Source organism: Lissotriton vulgaris, chromosome 3_1, assembly GCF_964263255.1.
Source record: "Lissotriton vulgaris chromosome 3_1, aLisVul1.2, whole genome shotgun sequence".
NCBI classification, from domain to species: Eukaryota; Metazoa; Chordata; class Amphibia; order Caudata; family Salamandridae; genus Lissotriton; species Lissotriton vulgaris.
Genome location: NC_141689.1, coordinates 552,716,407 through 552,733,458, shown reverse-complemented (window position 1 = coordinate 552,733,458; position 17,052 = coordinate 552,716,407). Strand labels below are relative to the sequence as shown.

At 43.4% G+C, this 17,052-nt stretch overlaps 1 protein-coding gene across 1 annotated transcript in view; it reads right to left on the bottom strand.

Moving 5' to 3' along the window:
* Window positions 1–10,869, bottom strand: part of FAM151B (family with sequence similarity 151 member B) — a 504,061-nt gene extending 493,192 nt beyond the window's left edge. Inside the window, exon 1 of the mRNA XM_086960833.1 lies at window positions 10,676–10,869. Coding sequence (XP_086816959.1) covers window positions 10,676–10,691 — 16 coding nt within the window. The 5' untranslated portion in view covers window positions 10,692–10,869. The remainder of the gene's footprint in view (window positions 1–10,675) is intronic.
* Window positions 10,870–17,052: the final 6,183 nt, after the last annotated feature.

The window sequence follows — 17,052 nt, the reverse complement described above, 5'->3', positions numbered from 1 at the left end:
AGGCAGTCTCTTACATGCCAGTGCTGCGGGTGTTCTGGAGCTGCAGAAGCTCGATGTTTGTCTCAAGCACAAAGTAAATGAAAGGACCAGGAGGGGGCCCACAAGCCACACGTGAGCCTGATACTGCTGTGGATGTACATGCTGGGGTCGGAGGTAGCTGCAACTTTGACCTTCGCTCCATCATGTTCTTCTGCTCAGGGGAAAGTGAAAGTGCAACCCCCAGCTTTTGCATTTGTCCTTTCAGTGCTAATAAACTGCTCTGAGCGACTTATTAACTGGATGTGAACAACAGAGTTCAACAGCTGTGTATCTAATTACTTTAGGACTTTCTACTTGTCCTTCGGACAAAACAGAAATTAAAACCTCTTGCCCTTGAAGAAAATCTAGATGTCTCGGGCGTCGGGAGATATGAATTCCCCACCCCACTGCATTTACTAGCTATGGGGGGCTGGTATCTTCAGATTTCAGGATTTTACGAGGAACTCGACAAGGCTGCCCTCTCTCACCTCTTTTATTTGCACTTTCTTTAGAACCCTTTTTGCTAGCCCTTCAATCTCAAACCCAGATCATACCGTTTAAATCAGGACACCAAGAATTAAAAATAACAGCATATGCTGACGACATAGCAGTCTACACGGAAGATGCTGTAGAGGCCCAAAAAGGAATAATTTTAGAAGCAGAGAAATGTGGCAAAGTAGCGGGCTATAAATTAAACCTACAAAAAACACAAATAATAGTTAATTATGCCCCTCCTGTGGTGATGCCTGAGATATGCAAAATAGCCACTTATTTGGGAATAAGAATAACAGCTAAAATACAAGACATCAACAAAATAAACTACGATGAATTAATTAAATCTACTAGGTTATTATTAAAAAAATGGCATAGGCTACCTCTCAATATAATTGGCAGAATTAATTTGATTAAAATGAAGCTATAACCTAAATTTATATACCTATTTCGATCTATACCATTAGCACTAAATAATCAATTTTTCAAGAAATTGGATGGAATATTTAGCAGTTTTATATGGGGGTATAAAAAGGCGAGAAGATCATTGAACCTTATGAAAAATGACACATCTGAAGGTGGGCTTAATTTTCCGGACTTTAAATTATATTTTTGGTCTGCCTTCACTAATCGTTTACGTTCATTACTCAACGAAGGAAGGGCTTTATTTTTTCATTATTTCATGTTAAAATCTGATTCAAATTTATTCTTATTTAGAACTAATGATCCCAATTACTACAAAAGAGTCAAATTTAAGACAGCTAGAGATATAACAAAGATATGGGGCAATATTTTATCTTTTTGTGATACTAACTTTTTTCATTCAAATTTACCACTATGGGGAAATCCAGGCCTACCAAATATCTTTAATGATAACACTGGCCACCGATGGTCTAGACTAGGTATTAATACCTTAGGGGATTTATATAATGTACAGGGCTTCATGGATTTCGACACTATTAAGCAACTATACAACCTATCCGAAAATATGAGATACAAATTCCTACAGATACATGATTTCCTGATCAATAAAAAACAAATTTTGGAAGCCCCAGAATCTGACATCTGGATTTGTTTACACTCATCAAAAAACAAATCTGTTATAAGTGAGACATATAGAACTCTTATTGCTGTCAAACCTAACGATTGCAGAAAGCACGCTGATAAATGGAGCAGAATATTGGGATCAAACATAACTCCTACACAGATAACAAATTCTTTAATGAATATTAATAAACGAGCACGATCATCCAGCTTAAGACTCCAACAATTTAGAACAACATGTATGCTATACTACACCCCCGAAAAAATCTCTAAATGGTCTCATAACAACACTCATAGCGATCGCACTAAATGCCCTAAATGTTCTACTGAAGCGGCAGACCTGACACATATGCTGTTCTCATGCCCGAACCTGAAAATCTTCTGGTGCGAAGTTGAAAAAATTCTGCATATGAAGCAGATACAGATACCAGCCCTAACAGCGGTGTCAGTTCTATTAGACATCTATTCAGATTCACTTCCACATGCCGCCCTGATTACAATATTAATGTCCTGTGCTAAACTAACTGTGGCAAGAGCTTGGATCAGCTCAGAAACACCAAAAATCTGGGATTGGTGGGCATTGGTAACGGAAATACACTCAATGGAGCTTGCTTTAGCAAACATCAGGGGCATAAAAGCAATGAAAAACTATGAAAAAAATTGGGGTACTTTTATAGAACGCTGATGCTACACTTTTGAAAAACTGTGTTATTTGACAACGCTCATAGTGTTTGGAGATTGTTAACATGAAATTGCTATTTTTTTTTTTCTCTCCTTCTTGCCTTTCTTTTGCTTTCAACTGCAATACCGACCTAATTGTGTATTTGTTATGTATGACAGCCATTATATATATGTATTGTGTTTTATGCATTATTATTATCTTTTTTCTTTTTTTGTTTGCTGTTCTCCTCTTCAGCCTGCTAACAATAAAAAACAACAAAAAAAACAAAAAAAAGGCAAGACCGGAGGCTCCTATTATGCTTTTCTTATCTTTCTTTTATTGAATAGCAGTCAAGATAAGTGAAAAAACTACAGTTCCCAGGGGCCCAGGTAAACAGGCTGGCCAATGGGAACAAGGAAAAAACGAGATATGTCAACCAATCATAACCTGGCAGTGTATATGGAGTGTATATAATGTCACATCGGACTGCAGAGCTTCCTCTTTTCTTGCTGCTCGCAGTCAGATAAGCGACTTTATCTTTTGTCCCATTGTTTTAATGCTTGTATGTTTGTAGTTTATAAATTACTTCATATTACATTGTTGCCTTATTAAGTTTAGCGTTACAATTTTATTCAGCACTTTCGCACGACTGCGCATCTAGGCTTTGTGCCTTTTTTTCTCCCTGCGTCACGCTCCTTTGCCTACTCCCCCGCGAGTGCCCGTTTAGTGGTTTTGTCGTAAACCCTCTCCTTTCCAGGTTTCCTCACGCTCGCGCTCGCGCTCTAGCGCGACCCAGCTTGGGACTTCGCCCTTTCTTGTCCTGTTCCGTTCGTTAGTTCCCCCCCCTGCTCATGTGGGAGAGTACATCTCAGCTTGGCTTTGGCTGCCCTTGGAGAACTCAGTCAGGTCCAGGTTGAAATCAGAGTGTCCGAAACCGTCTTTGCCGGACAAGATTACTTTAGTCCCGGCCATTGACCAACCCCTTCTGACCTGCTTTTCCAAATTTGGTAAGGATCCTCGCAAAGGAGTGGACAAAGCCCGGTCCACCTGCCAGGATAAATTACTGGATATTGTGGGTCCGTTGGCACGCATCTTTGATATGGCCGAGTCGGCTCGTCTTGATGGCTCTGAATTGTCCGCAGAGGACGTCTCCATGTGGGTCCAACATGCTTTCTGCTTACTTGGGAACGCCAACGCTGCTATTACGCACGAAAGCCGTGAAGGCCTTCTTATCAAATTGGATCCCAAGCTGGCCAATCTAGCTCCCCAAGATCCAGGCGTCAGGCTAATGGTCTTCTCTTTGGTGAAAATCTTGTCAGGGATCTCAGCAGAATTGTATCCACTTTCACTTCAATGGACAAAGCTCAACTGTCCATCAAGAAGGAGTTTGCTCCACGGGTTTTTGGCAGGGCCGGTCAGAGGCAGGGGCCGCTCTTCCGGCCGTCCATATAACAACCAAGGCTCCAGGGGGTCCTTCTACAATTCCTCCCAAGAATACAAGCCTCAGTTCTACCCACAGCGGGGTAGAGGCTTCCGAGGTCGAGGCCAGAAGAACTATCGTCACAACACCAACAGTCAACAAGGTAGGTCTTTCTTTCCCTCCTCATGTGAGAGGGCGTTTAACTGTTCCTGTCATGATGGCAAATTATCACTACAGATCCTTGGGTGCTAAACACAGTTCAAGGTTATCTTATAGAGCTCTATTCTCAGCCTTTCCAGACTACGCTCCCCCCCTCTGTTTTTTTCAAAAGACATCGCTCTTCTAATCTCGTCCGAGAGCCAGTCTCTTATTCAGAAACAGGCAATCCAAATATCCCCTTTCGACCCTTCATGTTTTCTGAGCTCCATCTTCCTTGTTCAGAAAAAGCAAAAAAAGCTTGAACTGGTTCAATCAATACGTGGTGTACCGCCAATTCAAAATGGAGACTATTCTCCACTTAAGAGATACCCTTCGTCCTCACGACTGGATGGTTCGATTGGACTTACAGGACGCTTATCTCACGGTTACCATTCATCCTTCCCATTCCAAGTTCTTACAGTTCCAGTGGTCGGGCGTGAATTACTGCTTCACTGCTCTCCCCTTCGACCTTTCATCAGCACCCAGGTGCTTTACTAAACTATTAAAACCAGTTGTCGCCTTCCTGCGGATCTGATTGATAATTTATTTGGACGACATTCTGATTATGAATGCAGACAAGCATCTACTTCTGTACGAACTGGGTACCACCAAGACTTTACTCCTAAATCTGGGGTTCCTCATCAATTTCGACAAATCGATGCTGATTCCGTCTCAGACCATAGAGTTCTTGGGTTTTCTTGTAGATTCCGCCACAGCTTCCCTTCGTCTTCCTCAGTCCAAGGTCTCCACGATCAAAGCGGAGATTTCTGGCGTCCTTCGGTCCTCTCTCATAGCCCCGAGGTCTCTTACGAGAATAGTCGGTCTTCTCTCCTCCTCAATTCAGGCCATCTTTTTGGGTCCCTTGCACTATCGGGCTCTTCAACACCTAAAATTCAAACATCTGCATCAAGGCTTGGCTTACGCCGACCTTATCGCTTTGGACCAGGAATCATACGTCAAACTTCAATGGTGGATCGACCATTTAGATGCGTGGAACGAGAGATCTATCTTCGCTACGGCCCCAGATCTTGTGTTAGAATCAGATGCCAGCCTAGCGGGTAGGGGCGCCCGCTGTGGTCCAATATCGACTGGCGGTACATGGTCACGCGAGGAGTCCAGATTGCACATCAATTGTTTAGAGATGCTTGCAGGCTCCTTTGCAATCCAAAGCCTTTCAAAAAAACAAGGTCCGCTGTTCCATCCTTCTACACATGGACAATGTTTTTGCGGTTTGCTATATCAACCATCTCAGCGGTACCAAGTTCAAACCTTTGGCAGAGCTAGCAAAGAGTCTTTGGGAATTTTGTCTGTCCAATCAACTCTCCCTGACAGCAGAATATCTTCCAGGGGATCTCAACTCTGTAGCTGATTGGCACTCTCGGTATCTTCGGGACTCCAGCGACTGGAAGCTGCTTCCATCCGTTTTCCTATCTCTGTCTCAAAAATGGGGTCCTTTTTACATAGACCTCTTTGTTTCCCGTCTCAACTCCCAGTTCCCCGTTTCTCCGGCTGGCGTCCAGATCCATCAGCTCTAGCAACAGATGCTTTCCTTCAGGACTGGTCTCTCCATCTCAATTATGCATTTCCTCCTTTTCTCATGATCAGCAGAGTTCTTGCCCAGGTTCGTCACCAGTTGACTTCTCTGGTTCTAGTGAACCCTTTCTGGCAATCTCAGGTTTGGTTTCCCTCTCTGTTGGAAATGTCAGTAGATTTCCCGGTTCTTTTACCGGCTCACAAGGACCTGCTACTGAGTCCTCAGGGATTGCGGGATTGCGTCACAATCTCATTCTGAACAACTCCCTAGTTCTGTCGGCTTGGAAAGACCCAGCTTTCCCCTCCTGATATCCTCATTTCACAAGAGGCTTTGATCCTTATCAGCAAAGCCTAGGCTCCTGGGACATCCAAAGCTTACAAATCCGCTTGGTCTCTTTGGGCAAGCTGGTGTCTGGAACGGCATGTTGATCCCTTTTCAGCCCCTCTGAATTTTGTGATTAATTTCATGGCTTCCTAAGCCAGCGCAGGTAAGTCCTATAGGACAGTCAACTTGTACAGGTCTGCTATTTCCCTTAATCATTCTCCCATCAATAGCAAACCAGTAGGCTCTCACCCGTTGATATGCCGCCTTCTGAGAGGAGTTTGCTGTTCTAAACCTCCGTTGGCTAAGTATTCCTCTTTATGGGATGTTTCTGTTCTCAAATTATTTTCTGATTGGCCAGACAACGCTGCACTTTCTTTGAAAATGTTATCTGCCAAACTTACTATGCTTCTATGCCTAGTTTCCATTAAGCGTGTTTCTGATGTCAAAGCATTGGATGTTTCTTCTCGACAGTTTGCTCCCACAGGTGTTGTGTTCCAGATTCATAGACTCACCAAAACGAACTTAAATTCTGTGTTTTACCCTTATTTTCCCTCTCATCCTAAGTTTTGTGTGGGCCAGTGTTTAAAAGTGTATGAGCAACGGACTTCTGATCTCAGAGCGCCCTCTCATTCTCAACTTCTGATCTCCTTCCGCAAGCCCCACCTTCCTGTCTCCTCAGCCACCTTGGCCCGTTGGGTGTGCTGGGTTATTGCGGGCATTGACGTCTCAGTTTTCGGAGCTCACTCCACTCGGGAAGCCATGGCTTCTAAGGCCTTTTGGGCAGGCTCCCGTCTTGAGGGAATTCTGAGATCAGCAGACTGGACTAATGACAATGTTTTTCGTATGTTCTGGACTAATGACAATGTTTTTCGTATGTTCTGGACTAATGATAATGTTTTTCGTATGTTTTATTGTAAACCAATCAATACTGTGGCTTCTGTAGTAGTTGATATGCTTTGAACAAGCATAATAGGAGCCTTCGGTCTTGCCATAAAATGTAGATTTTCCTAGTTGTTATGACGGAAAGTCTTAATTTTAATAAAGACAAGGAGGCAAGTATTATCCCACCTCTTCTTAACTAATTTGTGCTCTCCTCCCTTTAGCAAATCTGGCTCTGCCGACTACATCTTCGTGAGGATCCTGCTCACCATCATTTATGGCCTTCAAGCCGTCAGATCCCCTCTCCTTACAGTTCGGAGGCGTCTGCTGGGGTTCCTGCGACTCGTTTCTCCTGGATTCCTGTAGCTCAAGAAGTTTGTTCCTGGACTTTGGCTTTTTCCATTATTTTGGCGATCATTCCAATAATCTCTGAGTTTATCTGATCTGCTTGTCAGCGAAAAGAGGAAGCTCTGCAGTCAGATGTGACGTTATATACACTGCCAGGTTATGATTGGTTGACATATCTCATTGTTTCCTTGTTCCCATTGGCCAGCCTGTTTGCCTGGGCCCCTGGGAACTGTAGCTTTTTTTACTTATCTTGGCTGCTATTCAATAAAAGCAAGATAAGAAAAGCATAGTACTCGCCTCCGTGTCTTTAATAAAATTAAGACTTTCCATCATAACAACTAGGAAAATCTACATTAAACTCACTATTATTTAATTTTCTAAGCAGTTGCTGACCCCCTGAGTGGGTCTCATGGGGTAAACCTTGCTCACATACCTCATTGACACCAAAAGCATGAAAAAGCATTGGCATTGGTATCCGTTTAGCTTTTTTGCATAGCAGAAACTATTTAGCACTCATAGAACACGTTATCAACAAATGTGCACCCCTGAAATGAAAATTATCCACAGCTAAACCCCCAGGCCCTGGTTCTCTAAAGAGCTTTATGAAGAAAGAAAACTGTTGAGAAAATGCAAGAAATAATGGAAAAGAGAGCCCTTTCCCCTGAGTTTGACTAAGCGCCGCAAAGCATGAAAACTTTACAAAGATCAAATCCTCAGAGCCAAATCCTTCCACAACAGAATACTCGTGAATTCGGCAAAGAATAGACCGAAGCGCCTGTTCGAGGTCACTGCACAGACTACTAACCCCTCCACCACTTCAGTTCCTATGTCATCAGTGGCCCGTTGCCACACCTTTGTGGATTTCTTCGATAAAAAAGTTAAAGGCATCCATATCTCGCTGCCCATCAATGACCCCCTAGAAATGGTTGAAACGCTACCACGCAAGGCACTAAAATCATGGTCATCCTTCTCTCCAATTTCTGAACAGGACCTACAACAATCTCCAAAATAAAACCTTAAAACCACCATCAGGACGCAATCCGAAGTTCTTTCAGCAAATCTCTTGACACACACCTTATCCCCATCTGGACCACCTTGGTGAACTCCTCTCTTAAACAGGACCTCTTCCAAGAATGAATAAAAATGGTTTGAATCACCCTCTCATGTAAAAACCTCTCGATCCAGAGAACCTGAATAGCTACCGCCCAGTCTCCACACTGCCATTTTTAGCCTAAGTCATTGAAAGTTGTGCAGCATCCCAATCTAGCCTCACACATTCAACCGAACAACCTCCTAGACTCTCTTCAATCAGGTTTCCGTCAGGGTCATAGTACAGAAACTATGATCCTCCAAACAGTCGTTGACTCCTTCAGAATCCCTAACTCCAGCAACTCCTGCCTCCTGGTCCTTCTGGATTTATCTCCTGCATTCAACTCTCTCAACCATGTGGACCTCCTTCGTACTCTTGAACTTCGCATCGGATGTGGGGGCACTGTCCTCAACTGGTTCTCCTCATACCTATCCAACCATTACCAAATTGTAAAATTGGGCAAATCATTCTTGAGACCAGTCATCGTTCACCAAGGAGTCCCCCACGGATCGATCCTCTCCCAGACCCTCTTTAACTTCTACCTACAGCCTCTGTATGTGTTTCAAAGAGACTCTGGGATTCTCTTCCACCTCTATGCCAAAGTCACCCAAATATACTTGTAAATCTCTTTCCCTGAAGACGTTGCCTTGCTTTCTAAAACTCTCTTAAAGATGCAAAACTGGATGTCCAACCACCATTTAAAAACCAACCCAACTAAAGCTGAATTTCTTTGGATCTCACATCCGAAAGAAAATAACATCAGTGCAAGAATGGATGGCTAACCTTCCTGACCTGGATGGTTGCCCTGCCATTGTCCAGAGTGCCAGATCACTACGCATCACCCTTGATAATCATCTCAATCTTTACAGCTACATCGCAGCTATGGCCAACAGTGCACAACTCCAACTTAGGCAGCTTTGGGGCATCATACAATTGATTTTGGAACGAGACCTCAAAATAGAGGTGCCATCACTTGTTCTCTTTAGACTAGACTGTGGAATTGTCCTTCTCTCAGGAAGTCCCAAAGTTCACTTAGGCCCAATATGGGCAACTCTGCATGTTGCAGCACACTTCGTTTTAGGTCTTAAGAGATTTGGCTACATTTTCCCTGCCCTGCTAACCCTCCACAGGCTGTCCCATTGAAGCACAGGTCCAATTCAACATTGTTTGCATTACCCACAGAGCCTTCCACTCCTCCTCACCCTCCTATCTAAACAAGAAACTGCAAATTTCTGGAGCAAATAGGGGTTCCAGAAATGCTCCATCCTTGCTACTGGAACCCCCCCCCCCCAATTGATGTAGCTGTTTCTTCTAGTTACACCTGCACACATCCACTTAAGTCATCGTTAGAGTTTAATTACTAGTTATGTAACTTTATTTATTTATTTTAAAGGTTTTATATAGCGCTGGCTAGACCCGGAGGTATCAGAGCGCTTTACATGAGCTTGTAAGGTTGAGATAAAACAATAAGCACAAATATGTAAGGGGAAAAGTAGGCAAGGGGAAAGATTCAGGGGAGGGGTAATGAGGGGGGGAAGAGAAGAGGAGGGTAACGAACACAGCATGGAAAGAGGAGGGGAAGGGTGACGGGGACACAAACCGGTAGACGAGTCAAAGCAACGTCCAAAGTCCAGTAAGTTGTGATCCCAGGGGAAGTGGTATCACTTCTCTATCTCTGTTGTGGGAGGTTCCCTTTACTCAGTGGACTCTCTCAGAGGGGTCTCTGAGACTCCAAGGCCTACATACTGAATCCTTCCCCAAAAAGGGTAGAGGGAGTGCTTTGGCAAGGGGTGCAATACCATACCTTTGATGTGAGTGGCTCCCTTGGTGCAATGGACTCTCTCAGCGGGTTTGCTGAGACTCCAGAGTATAAATATTGGATCTTTCCCCAACAAGGGGAGAAGGAGTGCTTAGTCAAAGGGCACAAAGGACAGGAGGCTAGGCAGACTAGCAGGCAAAGTGAGAGATTCAGGGGAGAGGGGATAGGAGCTAGGGAAGTAGACAGAGAGAGAAAGATGTACTAAATGGGAACAAATTTAAATTAATGAGTTATTATATAGTGCTGGCTAGACCTGAAGGAAACAGAGCGCTTTACAAGAGGAGCAATCATGTTGCAATTTACATCAGTTAAAAATTACATAAGTTTCAAGAAAAGAATTTAAAAAACATAGGGGACAAGGTAAATGGCACAAGGAAGGGTAAGGATAAAATTGCAAAAATAAATAAAATAAACCTCGTCTGTTGCAGATTGCCCAGCCAGAGATTCAAAGAATCTGTGCTCTAGATAGTTGGCAACCGGATTGAATGAGGCATGTACTAGGTGCTGTGCCATCCCAAATTCAGTGCAGCGCCTGTTCAAAATATTGGCAGCCGCCACTGTGACGTGCTCCACTCCGGGAATGCTAATAAAGAGACACAAGGGGTGAAGCTAATTTAGGAAACCGCCGGTCTTAATAGTTCATTTTAAAAACATTTTAAAAGACGGGGAACGCTCGATGAGCTTCCCTATCGGAAATTTCCCATCTCCACATTCCATGTGAAGCGTGCAGACAACACGCAGAGAAGAGATAAACTGACTCATACACTTTGAGCGACACCCAGTGCTGGAACTGGAAACAATTATAAACCCCTCTGAAGTCTAAGACGAAGGCTTTATTAGAGTCTTACCTTGATCCTTGTCCATTTTAACTCTCGGCCCTACTTGGGTATTGCCTGGCTCTCATATACTCTGCGTTAAAAATATATATATGTATTCCTGTTTCTTAAATTTCCATGCTTTTCAACCGCGCTACTCCAAAAAGTGATCTGCCTCTACGATGAAGGAGCAAAGCACGTTACAGGGAAATAAACACCATCCAATCAGAAAAGGTGTCTCAGCGTACAATCAGTAGATTAACCAATCGGGAAACACTAAACACAGCTGCTGTCATGACGAAATATTCTTTGAACAACATCTCTTTCAGAAAGCTTGCTGGCAGCCGCACAGCCCGTCCACATGTTTTATATGGTCTTGGACTAAAAACTAAATTGATATCTCAGCGAATTACAATTGAATAACTTTCGGTCCAAACCCGTAGAAAGTAGAATTATGTGGTGGCAAGGTACGGCGTGCTGTTCCCGGTCCGTCCACGTGTAACTAATAAAGTCCTGGGGTTTTTTTTTGCTCTGATTTTTTGGCATTGTAGTCCTGCTTTTATATGTGAATCACAAGTACCATAGTAGTCCAAGACAGCAAAGGAAATAACCTGGACTAGATGAGTTACACACGCATGGAGCGGCGAAACTTAAAGCTCGGAAGGTGTGCAAGTGATATTTTAATTACACAGCAATGTGTGATATATCAAAGCCCTAACTGGCACACTTTGAGCGACACCCAGTGCTGGAACTGGAAACAACAAAAATATTCCAGGAACTCGTACATTAGGGGGTACAAAGTGTGACTCAGGAAAGGGGTGAAGGCACCGGCACTAGAGGCGGAGCTTGAAAAGCAAAGTCTTCAGCCAACATGAACAATCATTTTTTAAAAATCCGCTGCAAAGAAATTGGCAACATGGACAAATGTAATGGTGTTCTAGATTAGTTAATCGGCCACTAAGAGAATGCGTTTGAAAATATCGTACAGGGTTATAACACCTGCTGCAGAGATCGTTGTATGCCCTGCAATTTAAAGGGGGTTATAATAGCATAACTCCAGTGGTTAACACAGTTCTGGGAGAGTTCTGATTTTTGTCTAGTCACAGTTTTGACTCATAAAGTAACACAGAGGGATATTAGGCCTGCTGCAAAGCACATTGTGTAACATGCAAATCTTTTTTTTTATTTAGATACGTAAAGTGGGCTACTGTGCTCTTGAAACTGAAATCATTTTGTTACGTCAGGTTCATATGTTGCATGCCTTCTAATATAGTACAGTGCTGGTAAGGCACATTGGATGAAATCGAGATTATCAGATAAGGTTGGTTTCAGCTGCTACATCGTGCTATAAAAGCACTGTCACTTGAACTGTTTCCTCAATTCAAAAGTGGGGCGCTCTGGCCCTAACACCACATCCCCTTTTTCATTCAATTCCCCTGCATTTCCTCGAGTGGAAATGACTCACTTAAGTAACGTATTTGGCAAGCTTGTACCATGGAGCATCTGAGTTTCAAACTCTCTCTCCATACGCAACTCCACTCAATGCTACTCCAGGTTATGGCACTCCACTGTATGCTATTCCATTTGACGCCGCTCTACGACACTCCACTCTACACTATTCCACTGTATGCCACTTCACTCTATGTCACTCCACTCAAAGGCACTATATGCTACTACACTCTACAACACTATATTGCACTCCACTGTAGCACACTATACCACACTCTTGTCTACTCTACCTCACTCCACTGTAAAACACTGTTCTACACTCTGCCAGTACACTGTACTCCACTTGATGACTGTTTCACACACTTTACTACAACACAGTAAACCACTCCAATATATGACATGCCACTCCACTCTATAACACCTCACACCATGCTACAACACTACAGTGTACTACACACCATGGCAGTCTACTATGCAAGATGCCACTCCACTATATGACACTTTAGTCCACTCTATGCTACACCACTCCAACAGATTAGGTCATTGTACGCCACTCCAAAACACTATTGTACAGAAGTGCACTCTACAACACTGTACTACACTCCACTCTATGCCACTGTACCACCCTGTGGTCCTGCACTGCACAACACTCTACTCCACTCTATACCATTACACAACACTCAACTCCAAGACACTACAGTTGACGATACCCCACTGTACGACACTCAGCTGCACTGTACAACACTACACGCCACTACATTCAACAATACTCCACTCCACTTTACGACACACCATGCCACTTTACTATATAACACCTTACTCCACTATACGCAATTCCACTCCACTTTACTGTATTCCACTCCACAACACTATCACTCTATGACTCTACACTGTACTGCATAGTCCTTTACTATAGTCCACAACACTGCACTTAACAACACTTAGTTTAATGACACTCAACACTATGATTCGAAACACATTTTTGTAAAACAAAATATAAAACATTTCAATTTCATGAAAAAAACAAAGGTTAATGCTAAGTTATAGTTAGAAAAACTTAGATACAAACCCAACTTAAACTATACAAACTGGAGAAAAGCTAAAGTTATAGTTATAATGTAGATTACAAATTTACACACCACTCATTAAAACTTACATTTATAATTTCTACTTCAACTTACTATATGTCACGCACCTCCGTACACATTCTTCTCACATCAATCGCGCCCTCGCCATGCACTGCTAACTACCCCATATATTATATCACCCATGACAACTTCTATGACATAATTGATAATATCACTGCAACATTTGCATTTAAAAGTATTGATGAGAAAACTGTGTATGGTGGGGGCACAAGTTATGGTTACTTGAGATAATTATAACAGGTCAATTTCAGTGTTTTTTTTAGAGTTTAAAAGGTTATGTTGTTACTGAACTTTTCAAATATTAGACAAGATTTTGTTTTTGCAAGATGACGTATTAATTTTTGGCAAAACCGTCGAAGAACATGACATTGTTTTATAACATGCTTTACATAGACTTGCAGAAGTGGATGTCACATTGCATAAAGACAAGTGTTGTTTTTGCAGGAGCAAGTGGAGTAATTGGTGTATACCTTGTCGGCTGATGGGGTAACACCAAACACAACTTTATTGAAGGCAATTGAATTGGCTCCTACACACCAGTACAAGAAACAGTTCAGATCCTTTTTGGGTTTGATAGAGTGCTATGCTAGGTTTGTACAGAGGTTTGTGGACAAAACAGAAAGTTTGTGGTGATTACTGAGAAATGATCAGAGTTTTACTTGTAGGAGTAAGAAAGGGGTAGACCCTAAAAACTCCAGGACCGGGGTCCAATAGTCAATACAGAAAAACGGTGGTCCTGGTTAAGTTACAATTTATATGTTAAATCCAGTATTTGTATCAAAATAGTACCCACCACAAATTCATTCGTCATACATGAAAACAGTTGAAGTAATGTACATTGAACCAAATGTGTATTTAGTATGCATTTATTTATGCATAGTTAGTATTGACGCAGTATTACTTTTGCGAGCTATTGAGCTTGTATCCAAAACACATAAAAACTAAAATGCAATTATGTAGTCATTACATTTCAATGTGCTCTCAGAAGAAAGGAAAGGGAAGGTGTGCAAGTTGTGAGGGACCGGGTAAAGGTGGTGTGACTGGTTTAAGAACATCACGTAGAAATCAAGATGCCTTTACAATCGTTAGGTACATGGTTCCAAAAATGCATCAAACATAGGTTTAAATTAATTAATTTCCTTGTGTCCTATGTTGTGCTCGAGTGGCGTAGTCTACGTTTCGACCCCCAAAATACGCTGTAAGGGTGGCTGTTGCCTCATGTTGGGGTCTTCATCAGGACTGAGAGTAGTGAGAGCATCATCAGGACGGTAATGATCTTTGCCGTCTGGGAATGGGCATGGTGGTGCTCCTGGGAAATCTGTTGTGGGACTGCTCCTGACAAGTATAGACGAGTTGGAGCTCGACTTCAAAGGGAAGTCGAGCCTCCAACCCGACTATCATTCAGCGGCTGCACCGCGAGTTGTTCATTTCGAAACCAGAACTCCAGAGGTCGGACCACGAACGGCAAGATTAAACGCGCCCAACATCTGTGAATAACAGGACACAAGCCTGGAGCAACTCGTCTATACTTGTCAGGAGCAGTCCCACAACAGATTTCCCAGGAGCACCACCATGCCCATTCCCAGACGGTATAGACGAGTTGCTCCAGGCTTGTGTCCTGTTATTCACAGATGTTGGGCGCGTTTAATCTTGCCGTTCGTGGTCCGACCTCTGGAGTTCTGGTTTCGAAATGAACAACTCGCGGTGCAGCCGCTGAATGATAGTCGGGTTGGAGGCTCGACTTCCCTTTGAAGTCGAGCTCCAACTCGTCTATACTTGTCAGGAGCAGTCCCACAACAGATTTCCCAGGAGCACCACCATGCCCATTCCCAGACGGCAAAGATCATTACCGTCCTGATGATGCTCTCACTACTCTCAGTCCTGATGAAGACCCCAACATGAGGCAACAGCCACCCTTACAGCGTATTTTGGGGGTCGAAACGTAGACTACGCCACTCGAGCACAACATAGGACACAAGGAAATTAATGAATTTAAACCTATGTTTGATGCATTTTTGGAACATGTACCTAACGATTGTAAAGGCATCTTGATTTCTACGTGATGTTCTTAAACCAGTCACACCACCTTTACCCGGTCCCTCACAACTTGCACACCTTCCCTTTCCTTTCTTCTGAGAGCACATTGAAATGTAATGACTACATAATTGCATTTTAGTTTTTATGTGTTTTGGATACAAGCTCAATAGCTCGCAAAAGTAATACTGCGTCAATACTAACTATGCATAAATAAATGCATACTAAATACACATTTGGTTCAATGTACATTACTTCAACTGTTTTCATGTATGACGAATGAATTTGTGGTGGGTACTATTTTGATACAAATACTGGATTTAACATATAAATTGTAACTTAACCAGGACCACCGTTTTTCTGTATTGACAGAGTTTTACTTGGGCACAAGAACAGGAGGGGTGTTTTAATTTAATATAGAACGAAATATGAGGCGGAAATTTTAGTGCCTTTTAACATCACGCTCAAGTTAGTGATAACTGTTAATGCAAGTGCAAAGGGTGTGGCTGCCATTCTCTCTCAGAAATATAATGATTCTGAGAAAACTGTAACTTTTGCTTCAAGGACCTTAACGAGCGCTGAAAGAACTTAGTTGGTGTAAGAAAGTGCTCTCTTTTTGCATGGTTGCCCCCACTTTTTGCTAAACTGCTGATGCACTTTGACTGAGTGTTCCCTGGGCTCCTGCCAAAGAGGTACCCAGGGCTTATGTCCTTTCCCTAAAATTACATTGAAAACAAAACCCAATTGGCACTCTCTGGCCACAGTTCAGCCCCTTGTAAATGGTACCACAGGTACCTAGGGCACTGTGGCCAGGGAAGGTCTATAAGGGTTGCAGCACTTATTGTGCCACCCTTAGAGGTCCTGTAACTCTACACACACACACACTGCCTTTGCAGGTTGCATGTTTTGGTGCAGAACAAAGTGAAGAGTCGACATGGCTGTGTGCCATGACTACAACCCAGTGCTCTGGCATAGATCACCCACCCTGTTAGCTGGGTGCACTATACCAGTGGTTAGGGTACAGGTGCATGAGCCCTGTACCCCTACAGTGTCTAAGCCAAATCTTAGACATTGTAAGTGCAGTAATGCCATTAAGAGTATATGGTGCTGGGAGTTTGTCATTACGAACTCCATAGTACCATAATGGCTTTATTGAAAACTGGGAAGTTTGGTATCAAACTTCTCAGCACATTAAACCCACACTGATGCCAGTGAGGGATTTAATGAAAAATGCACACAGAGGGCATCTTAGAGATGGCCCCTGAAAAACGACCTAACACTAGTGTCCAGGCTGAGTGGCTGCTCACCAGCTGCCACCACCAGACATGTTTATGGACCCCCTAGGCCATGAGCCTACTGTACTCGGGGGTCTAAAACAATGCACATCCTGGGACGAGGTGCCAAGCCTCCTCCCCCAGGATGGGTGAGGTCCACGAAGGGGAAGCTCCAAAGGCTTGCCGCCTTTGTGAGCTTCCACAGGCCTTTTACTGGTTCCAGCAACTGGCCCCCACAGGTTCTGACTCCCAGTTTGGGCAGGAGAATCTGCAGGAAAACCTAGTGAGGAAGGGAGGTGTGCCTACCTTTGCCAAACCCACTCCTCACGTGGGGGAGGCGAGGTGAAGCACAACTCTGTCCTGGCCATCTTGCACATGGGGGGACCTAGCCAACAAGAGTGAGGCCTATGCCCCCTCACACTGGAGGGTGGCATAATAGGGGGTGTACCCACCCCAAGGTTGGGACCCCTTGATCCCAACCTTTACTTACCTGTAAGGCCCCTAA